Genomic DNA, 18,602 nt, shown 5'->3' with positions numbered 1-18,602 from the left:
CTATTTGTTCTAGACATTTTACAAAACGCTGTTTTATGTATGATAATTTATGTTACGCAGTCTTCTGCGGCTGAGTTTTCTCTAATAAACTATAATTACTGAATATTAAAACTTGCAATTTACCATATATATAAATTTGTTGACAGATTTATTATACAATAATTTTCCTGATGTTTTTATAAGCGCATTGTTTGAAATCTGATTAAACACTCCATCACATTAATTTTGGAGAAACCTGTTTCAAAAACGGTCTTGTACATGTATGGCCAATAACGGGAATTTGTTTGGATGTGAATGTTTGAAGTCTCATTCTTTCTGAATTGGGACATAACATATATTGCCGCATGTTAGTAAAGTGCAACATTATATGAACGCTAAGAAATCATTAACCTTTCTACAGATGGAATTGTCTGATCCTATCCAAAATACCTTCATTTCAAGCGGCAGTCGGAATTCCTGTACTTTGTCCATATATAATGTAAATAAAATTGAGAATGGCAATGGGAAATGTGTCAAAGAGACAACAATCCGACCATAGAAAAAACAACAACAGAAGGTCACCGACAGGTCTTCAATGTAGCGAGAAATTATAAAGCCTTTCATAGACCAAAATAGATATTATCGCCTATCATCATAATATCATTTGCAATTTATTTATTCTGCTAATCATGGGAGTCATAATTGACAAATTCAACTATTCTTATTCTTATTCTATGTCTCATTAGATCATATAAATCATACTTCAAGCATCATGTATCTGTATAAATTATCATATATATGAGATTCTTCTTGAACGAAATCAGAATAAAGACAGTAAAATCGTAGTGAGGTCGTACTTGGGACGGCAAGCGCCGGTATAGTAGCAGCCTACTTCCTCTTCGTAGTACGGTCATGGTATGGTCTTCATGATCATGGTGAGCGTGACCTTTTAACATGTTAAAAACATCATGGTGTGGTATAGTGGCGAAACTCCGATCGTACAGTAGAACGTGCCGAGAGCGTAGTGGGGTCATGGTAGTATCACAAAGTTGCTGTACCATCGTAGCGAGAGACGGTAGTGAAAGTTCGATTCTAGTCGGAGAGACTAGTCAGAGAGATTGCATTCTGGTCTCACAGCGACGTTACTACGACCATCACGTTATCCATGTAACCCAGCACTGCTTCTACTACGACAATACCAAGTTCATACTATGCTGTTCAAGACCATAGCACGATTCTAGCACGTTCATTTCGTCTTCTTTACGCTGGTCTTACGACCTGACTACGACCATACCATGACCATTTCGAGCTCTAGACATGTTCATTGTCATTGTCAAATAAACATATAAAAGCTTTCCATGTTGTGTTCAGATATAGGAAGATGTGGCATGAGTGCCAATGAGACAACTCTCCATTCAAGTCACAATTTATAAAAGTAAATAATTATAAGTCAAGGTACGGTCTTCACGGTGCCTAGGCCCACATCGAACAGTAGGCTATAAAGGATATCAAACACTACTATTGTAAAACAATTCAAATGGGAAACCCAATTGTGTAATCTATAGGATAAAGTGCAAACAACAGCAGCGGGATTAAACGTTTTAATGGTACCAAATCTTCTCCCTTTTCTGAAACAGTAGTATAACATCCCATCATAGAAAGACAAATCATATGTGTTTGACAATATATGCAATTTAGAACTAGTGTCCATATTTCCAACACCTCAACTATGCATGCATGCATGACACATCTATGTTAAACCAAGGTTGGATTGGTTGATCCGACATCTTTACTGGATCAGGACTCCTGTGAGAGGTTACTTCGCTATACATTTTGTACCTCTTACCCTACCACTACGTCAACAACTTGTGATAGATTTTAATGGCATGTATGCCTGTGTTGTTTTCGAGAACTCTACGTATTAATTATGACAATTACAAGGAATGGACCAGTATTTATATGAAATATGATGTTGACATTACATTATGTACCTGCATGGTATTGCTAAGAGCGTAGATAGATCGCGAGATGAACGTGATCAAATCGAAGAATGATCATGGTAAAAGTGTGCTAGCTATTATCGCAGAAAAAGCGGGATGAGATCGTTTTGCAATCGGATAAATCGTGGTGTGGCAGTATTGAGAACGTGATAAGTGTAGTAAGAACGTGATAATAGTAGTGAGGTCGTAGAATAAGCGTGGTGAAAACGTAGTTTAATCGTAATTAATAGGATCGTTGTAGAAACGTAATGAGGACGTATTAGCAGTGAAAATAACGTAAATCAACATTTTCTTCCCGTTCATACCATCCATACAGCGACCTCGCTTTGATTTGAATTTATCTTAGATCGCGAAGAGCGAATTGTGCGATCGTGGTCTATAGTTTGACTAGGGCATTAGGTCGTAGAGAAATATTTTCCCCCGATTGCACAAAGTTTCTAATGCGATTCTTCTGTGCCAATGCCAATCTTAATACGTCTTTACTTCGTCCTTTCTGCGAGATTAGAGATTGTCCGTTTCATTTCTGCATGCATGTGAACATAATTCTGCATTAAATTTTATTTTTACTAGGGTCTCACATAAGTTCCTGGATTACGAAAATATCATTTAATATACAGATTGCGAAAATGTCACGCCCCATCGTACGCGTAAAAATGAAGTGTTTGTAGATTTCGAAAAAAAACAAGTTCACTACGGAAGGTTAACTTTCCCCTATTCACCAATCTTTGCAGTTTCTCGTTTCTCGTTTTTAATTTAAAAAAATTACAGACTTAAAACCAATAAATTGCTTCTTACATACAAAGTGACATATACATCGACATGAAAAGCTTTGAAAACGTAGTTTGAGAAGACCTTCGCACTGCAGCGTTATTACCATCGCACTTCCGCGTAGCTATCAACACTATAGCCGTCACAATGCCACAATCGCACTTCAGCGTAATCATAAACGAACTCCAGATTCAAACCATCGCACTTCAGCGTCACCATCGCGGTTTAGAGTCCTACATATCGTCGCTGGGTTCCAAAATGTTGTAAATTGATTTTTTCAAGAAAAAAATATCTCACAAACAGGCTTTAAAAATTTTTGACAAATAGCATGATTCCACTGTTGTATTTGAACTTAAACATTTTTTTTCATGAGCAGTGAAATAAAAAAAAAAACTTTGACATTTTTGGACTATCAGAGAACTTAGATTATGTTCACAGAAATAAAAAAATGTACAATTATTTCATTCTCAAAGCCATTATACAACGATTTACAAGTTTTCATACAACATTTTGGAAGCAAACTTTACAAACAACTGACATTGGTAATTTTGTAATATGTCTTATTTAAAATGTTTTGATTGGTCTAACTTCATGCTTTTTTGTAATACCAAAGATTTCCTCCCGCCCTGACCATTGGTGTCACAAAGTATTTTTATCCTAAAAAATCATATACGACATTTTGGAAGGCCAGCGACGACATATGCTACAACTAATGTTGGTCATAACTGAACTTCGAATGTTTTGAGCATGTTCAAAGTTTGTCGTTGATTCCACAAACATGAAGAATTAATTGGTACGTCCTCAATACGATCTCACCATATGCAAAACCACCGCAATCGTTCTACGGCTTCCAAATTTTCATAATTTCTGAGGTTGTAGCAGGATCGTGGTCCTATTGTGGTGTGGTTATCATGTGTCGTTCATGAAGGGCCGATTATAGCTCCTGTTTAATATCAGACACATCGGGTCGTATTCGACAGAATCGAGACGTTGTCGAGACAGATTTTGTAATTGTTGACCATTGAAACGATACACATACTATAGGATTGAAATCGGATAGAGAACGGGATAATCGGTACAAATTAGGATGAAAACGGCTGAGCTTGGACACATCCTATACAACATATTTGATTGCTGTCTTAATAAATGTTTCAATTCACAGGATCATGCTTAAGACGTTTGACAAATTTTGAAATTTTCAATTTGATTTAATATGTACAACTTATGTCAACCGTTCTCTACATAATATACAGTGGAGATAACTTCTAACCCCTTATTAAATCTGTCAGAATCTGTCAGGAAAACTGTTCTAGGACAGTACGTAGAACTGTCAGCCTGACATCTTTTAGTCAGTTCTAGCTAACACAGTTCTAACCTAGAACTGATTTGGTCAGTTCTACCTAGAACTGATTTGGACAGTTTTACCATAGAACAGTTTTAGACAGTTCTAGCTAGAACTGACCAAATACTTCTAGAACAGTTCTATGGTTAGAATTGATTTCAAATTCTACGGCTAAAATTGATTTATAAATTCTACGGCTAAAATTGATTTATAAATTCTACAGCTAGAATTGATTTATAAGTTTTAAGAACTCTTTGTCTAAATTCGGCAAAATAGCGATTAATATTATATAGAGTTTTGCTATTTTGGCGGTTTTATTTCTGTATTTCAGATTAATAATCGGCAATAGAACATGTTTAACCCCGCCATATTCGGCATGTAATTGCCTGTTCCAAGTCAGAAGCCTGCAATTCAGTGATGTTCTCTTGTTGATGCGTTACATAAATTATTTGTTTTACTTTCATTTTTAGGCCGTTGATATTAGGGGGGGGGACATTATTATTTGAATTGTTTTACACTTGTCATTCCGGGAGACAGGATGGCTCGTTATCACATACCAAAATTATCTGATCTCATTAACCAAATGTAATAACTTGTTTCCCAATACATCTCTTTATCACATTGGCATATATATCCACTTCTCCTAAACCAAAATGACACGTCTTTTGTGTCAAATATATGTTTAAAAGGGAGTTAATCGGAAACGAACCCTCTGTTTTTTTAAATGCGTATTTTATGTAATGGACACCTCAATCATATGTCTAGTATAATCTTCGTGATATTCTAATGAAGACAATTTGGATCGTTATGAATTTAAATATGAAAATACGAAGATGTGCTACTATTGCCAACCTGAACTAATGACACCAAAGGTAAAAATATAGGTTACCGTATATCCTTCAACAATGATCTAAAACCTATACCACATAGTCCGCTTCAAAAGGCCTCGAAATGACAAAGGCAAAACCTTTCAACCTTGATTCATGTACGATACAATGAATGAAATACAAGTATGATATACAGAAATAAACAACGTGACTGTAAAATACATAAAGTGAGAATGTATAATTAGTAAAGTTAAAAAAAACTTTTAGTATGGCAGCTATCATTGACTTTGAACAGGCACATACAGAATGTTGCGGAATTTTACTTGTTGGCAGGTAATGAACCCTCGCCTTAATAATGAATAGTGGTGTAACAGCACAACACCTACATGTAAAAAAATAAATAAAATTCAGTTGAAATTATCTTATATTCATAGCCTGCAATAAATCAAGCAAGAGCTACTTATATCATGATTAAAATACATCTTTTTAGTCTTTTTATGAATTTTTTTTATCAAAAACTACCCCAAAAAATCAAGCTCTCAAAAAGCGAAATGATCAAAGCTAAAACAAATAACTGAACTATTTAATTTTAAAAGAATTTTAGAATTTGAACATTATAATGATTTCAAGTTGGAAAAAATTTCCAAATTTCAAAACATTTAAAAAATTGATTTATAAATTCTACAGCTAGAATTGATTTATAAGTTTTAAGAACTCTTTGTCTAAATTCGGCAAAATAGCGATTAATATTATATAGAGTTTTGCTATTTTGGCGGTTTTATTTCTGTATTTCAGATTAATAATCGGCAATAGAACATGTTTAACCCCGCCATATTCGGCATGTAATTGCCTGTTCCAAGTCAGAAGCCTGCAATTCAGTGATGTTCTCTTGTTGATGCGTTACATAAATTATTTGTTTTACTTTCATTTTTAGGCCGTTGATATTAGGGGGGGGGACATTATTATTTGAATTGTTTTACACTTGTCATTCCGGGAGACAGGATGGCTCGTTATCACATACCAAAATTATCTGATCTCATTAACCAAATGTAATAACTTGTTTCCCAATACATCTCTTTATCACATTGGCATATATATCCACTTCTCCTAAACCAAAATGACACGTCTTTTGTGTCAAATATATGTTTAAAAGGGAGTTAATCGGAAACGAACCCTCTGTTTTTTTAAATGCGTATTTTATGTAATGGACACCTCAATCATATGTCTAGTATAATCTTCGTGATATTCTAATGAAGACAATTTGGATCTTTATGAATTTAAATATGAAAATACGAAGATGTGCTACTATTGCCAACCTGAACTAATGACACCAAAGGTAAAAATATAGGTTACCGTATATCCTTCAACAATGATCTAAAACCTATACCACATAGTCCGCTTCAAAAGACCTCGAAATGACAAAGGCAAAACCTTTCAACCTTGATTCATGTACGATACAATGAATGAAATACAAGTATGATATACAGAAATAAACAACGTGACTGTAAAATACATAAAGTGAGAATGTATAATTAGTAAAGTTAAAAAAAACTTTTAGTATGGCAGCTATCATTGACTTTGAACAGGCACATACAGAATGTTGCGGAATTTTACTTGTTGGCAGGTAATGAACCCTCGCCTTAATAATGAATAGTGGTGTAACAGCACAACACCTACATGTAAAAAAATAAATAAAATTCAGTTGAAATTATCTTATATTCATAGCCTGCAATAAATCAAGCAAGAGCTACTTATATCATGATTAAAATACATCTTTTTAGTCTTTTTATGAATTTTTTTTATCAAAAACTACCCCAAAAAATCAAGCTCTCAAAAAGCGAAATGATCAAAGCTAAAACAAATAACTGAACTATTTAATTTTAAAAGAATTTTAGAATTTGAACATTATAATGATTTCAAGTTGGAAAAAATTTCCAAATTTCAAAACATTTAAAAAATTGGGATAATCAAACATAAAAAAAAATAAATATAGAATTGTTTGGTATTAGAAATGAACACATCCCAGTTTTACGTTGACATTTCTTTCGTTATTTTGAAATCACACATCTAATTATTTTTTACGTGTTTAGTTAAAGTTCGTGTTATGCTATTTCATTTCTTTATCACACTACGGTACCCTGTAAATCTTATTTGTACATTATGTGTCTATCAATAAGTATAATAGGATTATTAAGTAATTTGTTTGAACCAGCATTAACATTTGGTGGTGACTTTGCAACGTTCATCAAGTTGATTTTTTAAAAGGCTGTATTTCATGGTATTTGTGATCCTTCATTGAAATATTTATATAACATCTCGGTACTAGATACTATTAAATTTAAAGCTCTCGTTCCACAAAACGACCGCATGGATAATACGTATCTATACTAAAAATTAAAACAATCTCGAGATCTAGAAATGGTGTTTTCAATATAAATGTCGGAAGCAATAGAGTTAATAAATTTGTAATCTTAATTGTATTTATGTTTCTAAAAGAAGATTCTGAATTTATTGTTTCCTTGCCCTTGAAGTTTGGTTCCAAATCAGTTCGTCAAATGATTTTCAGACACGATTTTTTTTAATTCAAAATGTGCATGTGTATCACAGAGCATGAAATAGTGACTTATTCCAGTGGCTCACCCATGCCACTCATCACAAAGTAAGTGGACCCCCTCCCCCCCCCCCCCCCCCCCCCCCCCCCCCCCCCCCCGAGAATCAAGAATTTTTGGTTCTGCATAATATTTGAGATCATGTGAATAATACATAGACGTTAATACATGCATATAATTAAGTGTTTTGAATGCAAATAGTATTATGTTCCATTGAATAATCTTCTTGTGCAAACAACTGTGTTTGTTGGTGATTTTATCAGATAAAAGGCAATCTGCTGCTTATCATAATCTTTTCTTTATACGTAAAATTGATGAATGTCTTATGACAAGTTTATGAAGCAGTTTTGTGAAGTAAAATGTGACTTCTAATGTAACACGAGCATGGATGATACAAGGGTCATGTGACTAAGGTACTGTGTTTCCTCAATGAGGTATACTTTCAAAATGGTGGTTCTTTATTACTCAAACTAAAATTAAAAAATTAAGATTACCATGGAAAATACTGTAAACGATTCAAGCATAACAGAAACTTCAAGTTTTGAAGTGTCGTATAATTCTAAAAATAGTGAAACCTTGGATGTTACTGAACACGAGTGTTCGATTGAAGAAAGATCGGTCTTTGTGCAATCTAGTGAACAAACTATGGCAAACAGTGTGGGTTCATTTCATAGAAGAAATTTTCAGGAGAGTGACTTAGAAACATCAAGTATTTGCGAAAACAGTACTGAAGAATTATCACTTATACAAGATAATGTGGAGAGAAGGCACATCCACAAGGTTTCCAGCAGTTTATGATTTTATTGATGATGAACCACCGCCACCCGTAAGAGCACCTGTTTTGTGCGAAGAAGATCTTTTTGAACGGAATTCGGATTATAATAGTACAGATACTTTGTCCATCATTAGCTCAACACTGCCAACAAGTGGATCTTCCACACAGTCGGAACCTTTTGATTATTTGGAATATGAACATCCTAATTTCAAGAATAGTAAACCAGTTTCAAAGGGACGTAGAGGTTCGTTGCATTATTGATTAAAACCAATTTCTTGGTGTTATACGATTATATTACAAATACAGTTTGTTTTATTATCTTGTTCAATCGTTAAATAGTACGAGAAGTAACTTTTTTTTCTGGTTTAACAACTGATTAACTAGATTCAAGTTATAAAAGAATCAATCCGGTATATCTATCAGTTTCAATAACAAACTATTTGATACGTCGTTATTACTTCTTGTATTTTATAAATAATTGACATAAATCTAAAATTAATTTTCAAATTCAAATTCAAATTGAAAGTTTTACTGTCATATAAACTTTACAGCATAACAACAACAAAAACAAATGAAGACAATAATTAAGTAACTCAATATATATATTAATGTAAAAGAAAAAATAGTTTATTTTGAATGTTTTAGTTAATAAAAACAATTCTTTTTATCTTTAAATTGTTTATGGAGTACAATTTTTTTATGAACCATTTCTACATTTTCCCCTTGCTGTCAATCCCTTAAATGTTTTTGTTAACGAATAACATGGGCTTTGCTCACAGTTGAAGGTCGAACGGTATAGTCCTACAGTTGTTAATTTCTGTGTCATTTGGTCTCTTGTGGAGAGTTGTCTCATTGACAATCATACCACCTCTTCCTTTTTATATTTAACGGCTGTATATTCTTCAAACACATGTAAGCATCATATAAAAAAAGAACAAACATGTGTAATATTTCAATTTATTATTGCCGGTTATAGATCACTAAAAGTATTTCATTCGCAACTAATGTTATACAAAAGTCAAATCAATTTTCAAAATAATAATGGTTTCTAGTATGAGTTCTTTAAAAACAAAATTATAAACAAAGGTTCATTTTACCATTTCAGATAAAACCAACACAACGACTATGATAATGAAAAAAGTAGGTTCTTTGGCATTAAAGAAAGCTACGAAAGAGTGTGGATGCGAAAGAAAATGTACTTCTAAAAAAATTCTATGAAAGAAAAGTTATAAAGAAATTGAGAACATTATATTGAACTCTAGACACGGAAGAAAGGGAACAGTGTTTTTCTGGAAAATTTGAAGACTTTCAACCATCATCTGAAAGTACATGTAATCAAAGGTTTACTTTTCGTATAAATGTGGTTTGTCAACAAGCATGGTTACAAGGACATGGTATAACATAGAGTAGCTTTTACAGATACAGGACAAAATGGCAGAATAGTAGCCTAACAAGAAACTCGAAAGCGGGCCAGTCTTTCAGTGAACAAAAGCAAGCAGCTATCCATTGGTTAGGAGAATACATTGCTCAACGTGGAGAAAGGCCACCTCATCAACAAGAAGTCTGGTTGCCTTTTGGAATGTGGAAGAAAGAAATCTATATAGCATATAGAAACGAACAGATAATGGATTTCAATAATTTTATGTCTACAACATCTTTTTACGCCATTTGGAGGAAGTTTTATAGTCATGTTAAAATCAGATCAGTAAGTTTTGTTTATGATACATTTTGATTGAGATTAATTCATTTTCATAATTCTATTCTAAAAAGCAGCCCATGCAGTCATTATAAGTACACGTATGTTTTTGAGAAATAAATGACACGAACAAAATTTATGAATAATCATGTACTTATACATGTTGTATATATCTTTATTCTCAACTGTCCATGTTTTTGACAAAATTCTTATAATTTTAATCATGTGTTCTTTTTTACGATGCAATAAGCTTTTATATGCAAAAGGTCTTCCGAGAATAAGTCTTTAATTGTGTAGCTTGTCTCCGTACAATTTTTCCAAAAGACGAAAGTACAAACATTTCTAGCAATATATGTCTATAAAACAAATTATTTTTTTCTCCAAAAACTCGAAACAAACTTTTTTTTCCAAAAAAAAACCATAGCCCCCCCAGAAAATCAAATGGTTGCTGCCTTATATACTCATAGTTATTGTAGTATATATTATAAAATCACGACATTAAAGGACAGGATATCAAAATAAGACAAAATTGTATGTTATTTTATGATGATTTTTCAACAAAGATATTTTTTTTAAACTCGTCATGGTAAAAAAATGATTGAAGGAAAACAATCATGTATTGTATTTTTATATTTGAGCTGAATTTGAATTGTCTTAGGTCAGATAGAAAAGCATGTAAACATGTTTTTATTTTGCAGGACCTTGCTTCAACCATTCCAATGAAAACACACGTAACTGGTGCCATTAACCATGGCACACATCAAAAATTTGTTTTCACTGTTATTTATCAGTATAAACATGATTCCAATCTGACGTTGAACATCTTGATACAGTTATTGTGGGAGGCTTCAAAGGTAAATATTAATTTGTAACAGATGTTGACATACACTAAGTTTATTTGTGGATTGTAATTGACACAGTTTCCATCAGAATAACACGTAAATCTGTATGTATAGTGAGGCATTCTTAATGTCCAGTGGCAATTATAACGTGCATACTGAGGGCGAGAAAATCTTTAAAAAATATACAATAGGTATATGCTATATGAGTAAGCACGACATGTATAGTTCGGAAAATTTAAAGCAACTCTAGAAAACTATAGTAGATAGACCAGAAAGTTTACCTTTCAACAGACCTCTGAAAGAGTGGTTGTGATGGTAAAAAAGTTGCATGTATATCGGGTATATGATCGGGTTTAAATTTCATGTTCCTAAAGGCATTGTAATTATGCACCGTTCTATTATTTTTTTATTCAAATTGATATATACAGATAAAGATTCAATTTAAGACAGTTTTACTGTGAAGCAGTTTTCAGTTTCTCAGACAGTATTATACAATGCAAGTCATTGCAGGACGCAACATCTGCAAATATTTTGATAACATTTTGTCCAAAAAATAACATTTATTTTTTCAGATTATTGTCAATAATTGAGGGTGAGGGCACGTACACACGATCTAAAGGAATCAGTATTGGTGGACCTTTTAATCCAGATATGGAAATCAGTCTTGAGGAACTTTATTATCCATCTTCGAACATATGTGTTGTGAAACTTTGATTATTCATAAAACATTGCAGAAAATATTGTTGAAAACACATCTTAAAAGTAGAAAATCAAAATCTGGCATCAATCGTACTTGGATTGACGGCAGAGATCGAAGATTACTATCGGCAATTATTTCTAACGTGCAGTTGTCAAACAGATACAATATTGTATAATGATGTATAATATTTTATTTCTCTTCTCTTCGTTAGGTTTGTTTTTGTTTTTATCATGTTATTTGATAGGTCTCCGTTAAATTATACACACTAATTCTATCAGATTAACTTATTAATATCAAAGCAAACATGATTAAAAGTTTATACATTGTAATGTTTACACATGCACAAAATACAAGATATAATATTTAATCTTTATTTCAAAATAGCGTTCATAATGATCAAGCAATAAAATATGTACTTATATACAACAATGAATTTATTTGTTTTTTTCCTAATATTTAGCATGCATAAAAAGTGGAATCATACAGAATAAAGGTTAAATATTGGAGCGTGTGGCATAGTTGATCTAGTTATAATATATTTGAGACATAAAAAATGTGGTGCATACTGAATAACGCGCGTTATTTCTTATAATTTCCATTTTAAACCGTAGAAAACCATGAAAAAAAACGTTGATGACGTCACGGGCACATGACTAAATTATGTTTATGAGTTCATAACAAAATAACGTCAGCCAATCAGATGACGCTTTACACCCAAAATTAAATTATTCCTTATTGGAGATGATGATCACTAAACGGGGACTCTATTAAAAAAGTTGAAAATCCAAGACACTAAAATAGCGATCTTGTCTAAAGTTGTATTATTCTCAATTAATAAGGTAGTACTTTTACACGCATCAATGCTCGACTCTTTTTGAAGGATGTTCAAAGAATCGAAATAGAACTCTCTCCAGTCAATGTTTACATAATAATATATATTCTATTGTTTTGATAGTCATTGAGACCCTTTTAACCGGAGCAACACGACAGGTGCCACATAATATCTCTTAATAAATCTGCTTATCCTTCCGGAGCACCTGAGATACCTCCTGTTTTTGATGGGGTTCATGTTACTTAGTATATAAAAATTATGTCATTTATATTCTTGTTTTTACCACATAGAAAGAAGCAATACATTTGAATGTGTTGCTGTCCGTCTTACGCCGTTACATTTTTTCTCGGGAACTTTACTCAATCCATCATGATGCTATACGTTGTCATGCTTTAAAAGATTTAATGTTCAAAGTTCAGCTTTTGCGACTTTTTAGTGTACTCCATTCGTATCTATGGACCGAAGGCAGCAATAAATATCTCGGATAGTCTTATATTAGTCCTTATTTTTTTCAAAATCTTTCCATGTTTTTTTTTAAAACGTAAAATAGATAAAATAATATCGATACTCTCATAATACCCAAGGTAGAAACATGTTTAAAAAGAGTATCGATACTCTCATCATACTCAAAGTAGGAACACGTGTTAAAAGAGTATCGATACTCTAATCATACTATGTGTTAAAAGAGTATCGATACTCTGAATATGCTCATGGTAGAAACCTTTTAAAAGTGTATGGATATCCAAAGTAGAAAGCTGTTTAAAAGAGTATCGATACTCTCGAGGTAAATACCATTTTTCAAAGAGTATCGATACTCTCAATATACTTATGGTATAAAACCTATTTCAAAGAGTATCGATACTCTCAATATATTCATGGTATAAAACGATACTCTCAATATATTCATGGTATAAAACCTATTTCAAAGAGTATCGATACTCTCGAGGTGGATAACTGTTTTAAAGAGTATCGATACTCTCAAGGTAGAAAATCTTTTAAAAGCATATTGATTCTCTCAAGTTAGAAATCTATTTCCAAAAGTATCAATACTCTAATTATGCTCATTGTAGAAACCTGTTTTGAAGAATTTCGAATCTCTTAAATTAGAAAACAGTTACAAAGAGTATCGATACTCTGTCAAAAAAAACCAACTCTAGTCTAGATGCTAAAAAATGGTTCTAGAAAAATAATCACAGGAGTTTTCTAACGTTGGAGGTAGGTAACGCTTTTTCGAGTATTGCTATTTTTGAAAAATGTGAGCAGTATTGATACTCTTTAGTAAAAAGAGCTATAACTAGAGTAGTAGTACTTTGTGGTATTATACATGGTACTTATAGTACTAGGCCGTGCTCTTGAAGTCAAGAAATAAAAGAACACCATACAACAAAGAGTGTCAATACTCTTTAGATTAGACTGTTATAGAAGTAAACATACGATTTAAGGTGGAAAAAAATCTGTTTTATACAAATTGAAGTAACTATCTTTGAGTATCAAAACTCTCTTCCAAATAAAACGAGAAGAATCTAACGAATTTATGATTATTTTTGTATTTAATGTCCTTATTGTACAAATTTATGTACATATTCTTCATGTAAAAAGTTAATATCAAAACCGGGCCAAAATGGGAATTATTTATTTTCCCTTTTTTATTTTTAACGTGTTATATACTCTTGGCAATTTAGAAATAATTTGATGAGTTTTTTTTATCTATTTAAAGGTTCAGTTTTCAAATGCTTGAACAATGATAAAATTAAAAAATAGCAGTTTCCTTTTAAATTTATATTAACATGATAAAATAACTATTTAGAATGCACATTAAGTAGAGTACACTGGTATTGAAAGTCTCAAAAGATAGTCTCTTTCACAAATATTTTTTCAAAACCTTCTGCTTTTATCAAATATGTTTGACATTTCTTGCTTTTACTATATGCTTTAAAGATATATTTAACACTCTTCAGTATAAAACTTAATTTTCTCTGAATGACCCAAGAATTATCTTCATATAACCTTCAGAGGTCATGCAATAATCATTTATAATTTGATGTCAAATATTTTTCTTTGTGATTCAATTTTGTGGTACTTGTGTGACTTTCAGTAATGACAGAAAAAATGTGCATACAAGTGTAAATTGGTCTATTAACACATATTAACAAGTATTGGGTAATTTAGTTTGTCTGCATCATACTATAAGGTTAAAACTGAATGAATTGAATAGAACAACAATATTTTTGGTATTTAGCTGAAATTGCTCTGAATGACTCTAGATCTAGATCTGACTAACCTTCTGACGTCATGCAATAATCACTTATAATTTGTCGTCATTTTTTTTTATTTATGATGCAAATTTTGCCGTATTTGTGTGATTTTAAGAAATGGCAGAAAAAAAACTGGCTGAAACTGCTTTATTAGAACAAAACAACAATTTAATGTCTCAGCTGTAATTAGGAAATAACTGTCTTCTATCAAATTTCAAATAAAGCTACCTATCTGCTTTTACTTGCAACAAAATCATTCTCCTTTTTGTTTCAAAAACTAAATGTAACCAAAGCATTAAACAGTGACTTTCTTTAACCTTTTCCAATAGTATAGTGTTTCAATGAAAAGAGACAATAGGAACTTGATCTTGTGTTGTTTAAATGGAAAATTTATGGTATGTAAATAATGTGAATTTAAGAGGAAACATACAGATCATTAATTGTTTAAAATGATAAAAAACTCACTCTCAGGTTTTTAGACTTGATATGGTTGTTTGCAGGTAATATTTTGTGTAAAATTCTGTTCAGTTTTATTTGATAAATCTTGGTAAAGAAGTTCCTGGAGCAATTCATATGACCTCTAATTTGACCTAAGGAAGTTTGCTACTCAGTTTCAAAATAACAAGCTTTTCGTAACATTATTATTACTATATACCAAAAGAGCGAAAAAAATATATAGGCCCATGTGCTTGTTTTCCAGATATTAGTCATTGAAGTTTTGGTGGGAAAGTTATTCGTTTTTGATGCGTTTTGTTTTTTGACTTTGCCATGTGATTATGGACTTTCCAAATTGATTTTCCTCTGAGTTCAGTATTTTTGTGATTTTACTTTTTTTTATCTCTCTTGGTTTTTCATAGCTAAATCATTGACAAGTTAAAGTTCTCAAAACTATTCAAAATTGCAAGGATTTTATAAGACTTTTACAGATAGCTTAATTAATATTACATTCAGACAGACATACTTCTAATCTTACCATATTTAGGGTCAAATGTACATTTCTGTTTCCCTATGGTTGTAATTGGATCATTTTGAGCCAGCAGTTTGAAAGGTTTTGTTTGTCTGGTTTGGTAGGCGTCCCTATAATAAATATCAAACAGTTATATATTCAAACCAATTTAAAATACACACAACTGCACAGTTGAAATTTATAATTAAAAGATCTAGGCTTAGAAAACACATTAATAAATCAATATGCTCAATTAAATAATTCTTGTTGCTCTTTATATGCTGCAAGTGTATAAAGATATCAAACATTGGACCCTTGACTATAAGCTCCAACGCTACCGATACCAAACAGAGCTAGCACAGTGCTCCATTGAACCTACAACTGAAGGGCAGTAAAACAATAATCTATTATTTCAAATCTATAAGCTCCAACGCTACCGATACCAAACAGAGTTAGAACCGTGCTCCATTGAACCTACAACTGAAGGGCAGTAAAACAATAATCTATTATTTCAAATCTATAAGCTCCAACGCTACCGATACCAAACAGAGTTAGAACAGTGCTCCATTGAACCTACAACTGAAGGGCAGTAAAACAATAATCTATTATTTCAAATCTATAAGCTCCAACGCTACCGATACCAAACAGAGTTAGAACAGTGCTCCATTGAACCTACAACTGAAGGGCAGTAAAACAATAATCTATTATTTCAAAACTATAAGCTCCAACGCTACCGATACCAAACAGAGTTAGAACAGTGCTCCATTGAACCTACAACTGAAGGGCAGTAAAACAAAAATCTATTATTTCAAAACTATAAGCTCCAATACTTCCGATACCAAACAGAGCTAGCACAGTGCTCCATTGAACCTACAACTGAAGGGCAGTAAAACAAAAATCTATTATTTCAAAACTATAAGCTCCAATGCTACCGATACCAAACAGAGCTAGCACAGTGCTCCATTGAACCTACAACTGAAGGGCAGTAAAACAAAAATCTATTATTTCAAAACTATAAGCTCCAATACTTCCGATACCAAACAGAGCTAGCACAGTGCTCCATTGAACCTACAACTGAAGGGCAGTAAAACAAAAATCTATTATTTCAAAACTATAAGCTCCAACGCTACTGATACCAAACAGAGCTAGCACAGTGCTCCATTGAACCTACAACTGAAGGGCAGTAAAACAAAAATCTATTATTTCAAAACTATAAGCTCCAATACTTCCGATACCAAACAGAGCTAGCACAGTGCTCCATTGAACCTACAACTGAAGGGAAGTAAAACAAAAATCTATTATTTCAAAACTATAAGCTCCAACGCTACCAAAACCAAACAGAGCTAGAACAGTGCTCCATTGAACCTACAACTGAAGGGCAGTAAAACAAAAATCTATTATTTCAAAACTATAAGCTCCAACGCTACCAAAACCAAACAGAGCTAGAACAGTGCTCCATTGAACCTACAACTGAAGGGCAGTAAAACAAAAATCTATTATTTCAAAACTATAAGCTCCAACGCTACCAAAACCAAACAGAGCTAGAACAGTGCTCCATTGAACCTACAACTGAAGGGCAGTAAAACAAAAATCTATTATTTCAAAACTATAAGCTCCAACGCTACCAAGTCCAAACAGAGCTAGAACAGTGCTCCATTGAACCTACAACTGAAGGGCAGTAAAACAAAAATCTATTATTTCAAAACTATAAGCTCCAACGCTACCGAAACCAAACAGAGCTAGAACAGTGCTCCATTGAACCTACAACTGAAGGGCAGTAAAACAAAAATCTATTATTTCAAAAAGAAGTATTGCATCACATCCCCCATCCAAAGAGTCATTTTACCACATAAGAATGATATCAAACAACATATCCTTGCTTAAATGTTTTTATTTCCTTTCAGCTAGAGCACCAAATGTAACATTTAGCATGAGATTCCCTTCAAAGTTACACAGTATGTCATTGTTTTAGAAAACAATAACTTATGGAGAACAGCACTGTATGTACTGTAGCTCTGTTCCCTGGTGCTGCATATGCAATATTTGGTTTGATTGATTGACTAGATATTTAACCAATTTCAGTACTGTTGGCTATATGGCAGTGATCAGGTTTTATTGTTGAAGGATGCCAGAGTCTGAAGCTTACCACAGACCTTCCGCATAAAAACCAAAATGTTGGCAATGGGTGAAAATATTAAGTTTTTCATCACCTAAACTACCTAAAAGACTCCTATACTAATAGAGGTCGGTCATTTAAAGACGTATCAACTGTATCACATACTTTGACGTATCCGCATCTGCAGATATACCAAAAAAACGTATGTGATCCCGAAAATTTCATTTTATTTACTTTCAATAATGCAAGTGGGCGACTGATTAATTTCTAATGCAAAAATTTAGAAAACAATAAGGAAATTTCGAATTTTTGTGAAATAGGTAACCCGACTTTTAAAGATATTCCGGATAATAGTTGGATCAGTTTACAGACATGATAGCACAGGCACTTGTATCAGAAAAAAATAATCTATATACCTTATTATAACAAGGTATATAGGAATTTTTTTTTCTGAGACAAGTTTTTTTTTTCTGAGACATGTCTCAGAAAAAAAAATTCCTATATACCTTATTATATAGAGAATAATACATGGCAAAATCCGTATCATATGTCGTATCATCCCGAGACATCAATATCAGCCCAAGGGCCTTTAGGCCCAAGGGATGATATTGGTCGAGGGTGATACGGCATGTGATACGGATTTTGCCATGTATTATACGCTTTATCATATATTTCAACAGAAGAGTATAATATTATATGAACTGTTTTCTGATCCATAGCACTGGGTTACCTTCAGTTCTACTTGTTTCAAAGACCTTAAAGAACTGTTCAATTATTCAAAGCACCATAGTTATCTTACAATTTGCGTGCTGCTGTTTTAAAAAAATATTTTGTTTATTATTGTATTTATTTGTGTGTTTTGTATTTTTTATCGTTGCATTTAGTGTGCCAAAAAATATGAAAACTTGACGTTCG

At 32.5% G+C, this 18,602-nt stretch overlaps 3 protein-coding genes across 9 annotated transcripts in view; 2 read left to right on the top strand and 1 right to left on the bottom strand.

Moving 5' to 3' along the window:
* The window catches only part of LOC134697021 (cGMP-dependent 3',5'-cyclic phosphodiesterase-like), a 123,507-nt gene that overhangs the window by 89,769 nt on the left and 15,136 nt on the right, over window positions 1-18,602 (bottom strand). For all 7 annotated transcript variants that reach the window (XM_063559033.1, XM_063559032.1, XM_063559030.1 and 4 more), the window contains one exon: window positions 15,599-15,702. In XM_063559033.1, the coding sequence (XP_063415103.1) occupies window positions 15,599-15,702 (104 nt within the window). The remainder of the gene's footprint in view (window positions 1-15,598; window positions 15,703-18,602) is intronic.
* LOC134696180 (uncharacterized) lies at window positions 7,837-9,713 on the top strand. Its single transcript, XM_063557838.1, has 2 exons — window positions 7,837-8,544; window positions 9,406-9,713. Exons 1-2 carry the CDS (start codon window positions 8,280-8,282, stop codon window positions 9,516-9,518), a joined length of 378 nt encoding a protein of 125 aa, XP_063413908.1. The 5' UTR covers window positions 7,837-8,279; the 3' UTR covers window positions 9,519-9,713.
* LOC134696829 (uncharacterized) lies at window positions 9,659-11,870 on the top strand. Its single transcript, XM_063558781.1, has 4 exons — window positions 9,659-9,663; window positions 9,711-10,005; window positions 10,695-10,850; window positions 11,411-11,870. The coding sequence occupies exons 1-4, from the start codon at window positions 9,659-9,661 to the stop codon at window positions 11,426-11,428; spliced, it is 474 nt and encodes a 157-aa protein (XP_063414851.1). The 3' UTR covers window positions 11,429-11,870.

This window comes from Mytilus trossulus, chromosome 14 (genome assembly GCF_036588685.1).
Source record: "Mytilus trossulus isolate FHL-02 chromosome 14, PNRI_Mtr1.1.1.hap1, whole genome shotgun sequence".
Lineage (NCBI taxonomy): Eukaryota > Metazoa > Mollusca > Bivalvia > Mytilida > Mytilidae > Mytilus > Mytilus trossulus.
Note: the sequence above shows the minus strand (reverse complement) of the source record. Positions and strands in the feature narration are given on the sequence as shown.

What these genes read in the sequence shown, in the direction of transcription:
- LOC134696180 (XM_063557838.1), top strand. Translation starts at nt 8,280, where the DNA reads ATGTGGAGAGAAGGCACATCCACAAGGTTTCCAGCAGTTTATGATTTT. An exon ending in AGTTTCAAAGGGACGTAGAG is followed by an intron (nt 8,545 to 9,405) that starts GTTCGTTGCATT and finishes TTACCATTTCAG; the next exon opens with ATAAAACCAACACAACGACT.
- LOC134696829 (XM_063558781.1), top strand. An exon ending in GTCATGTTAAAATCAGATCA is followed by an intron (nt 10,006 to 10,694) that starts GTAAGTTTTGTT and finishes TTTATTTTGCAG; the next exon opens with GACCTTGCTTCAACCATTCC.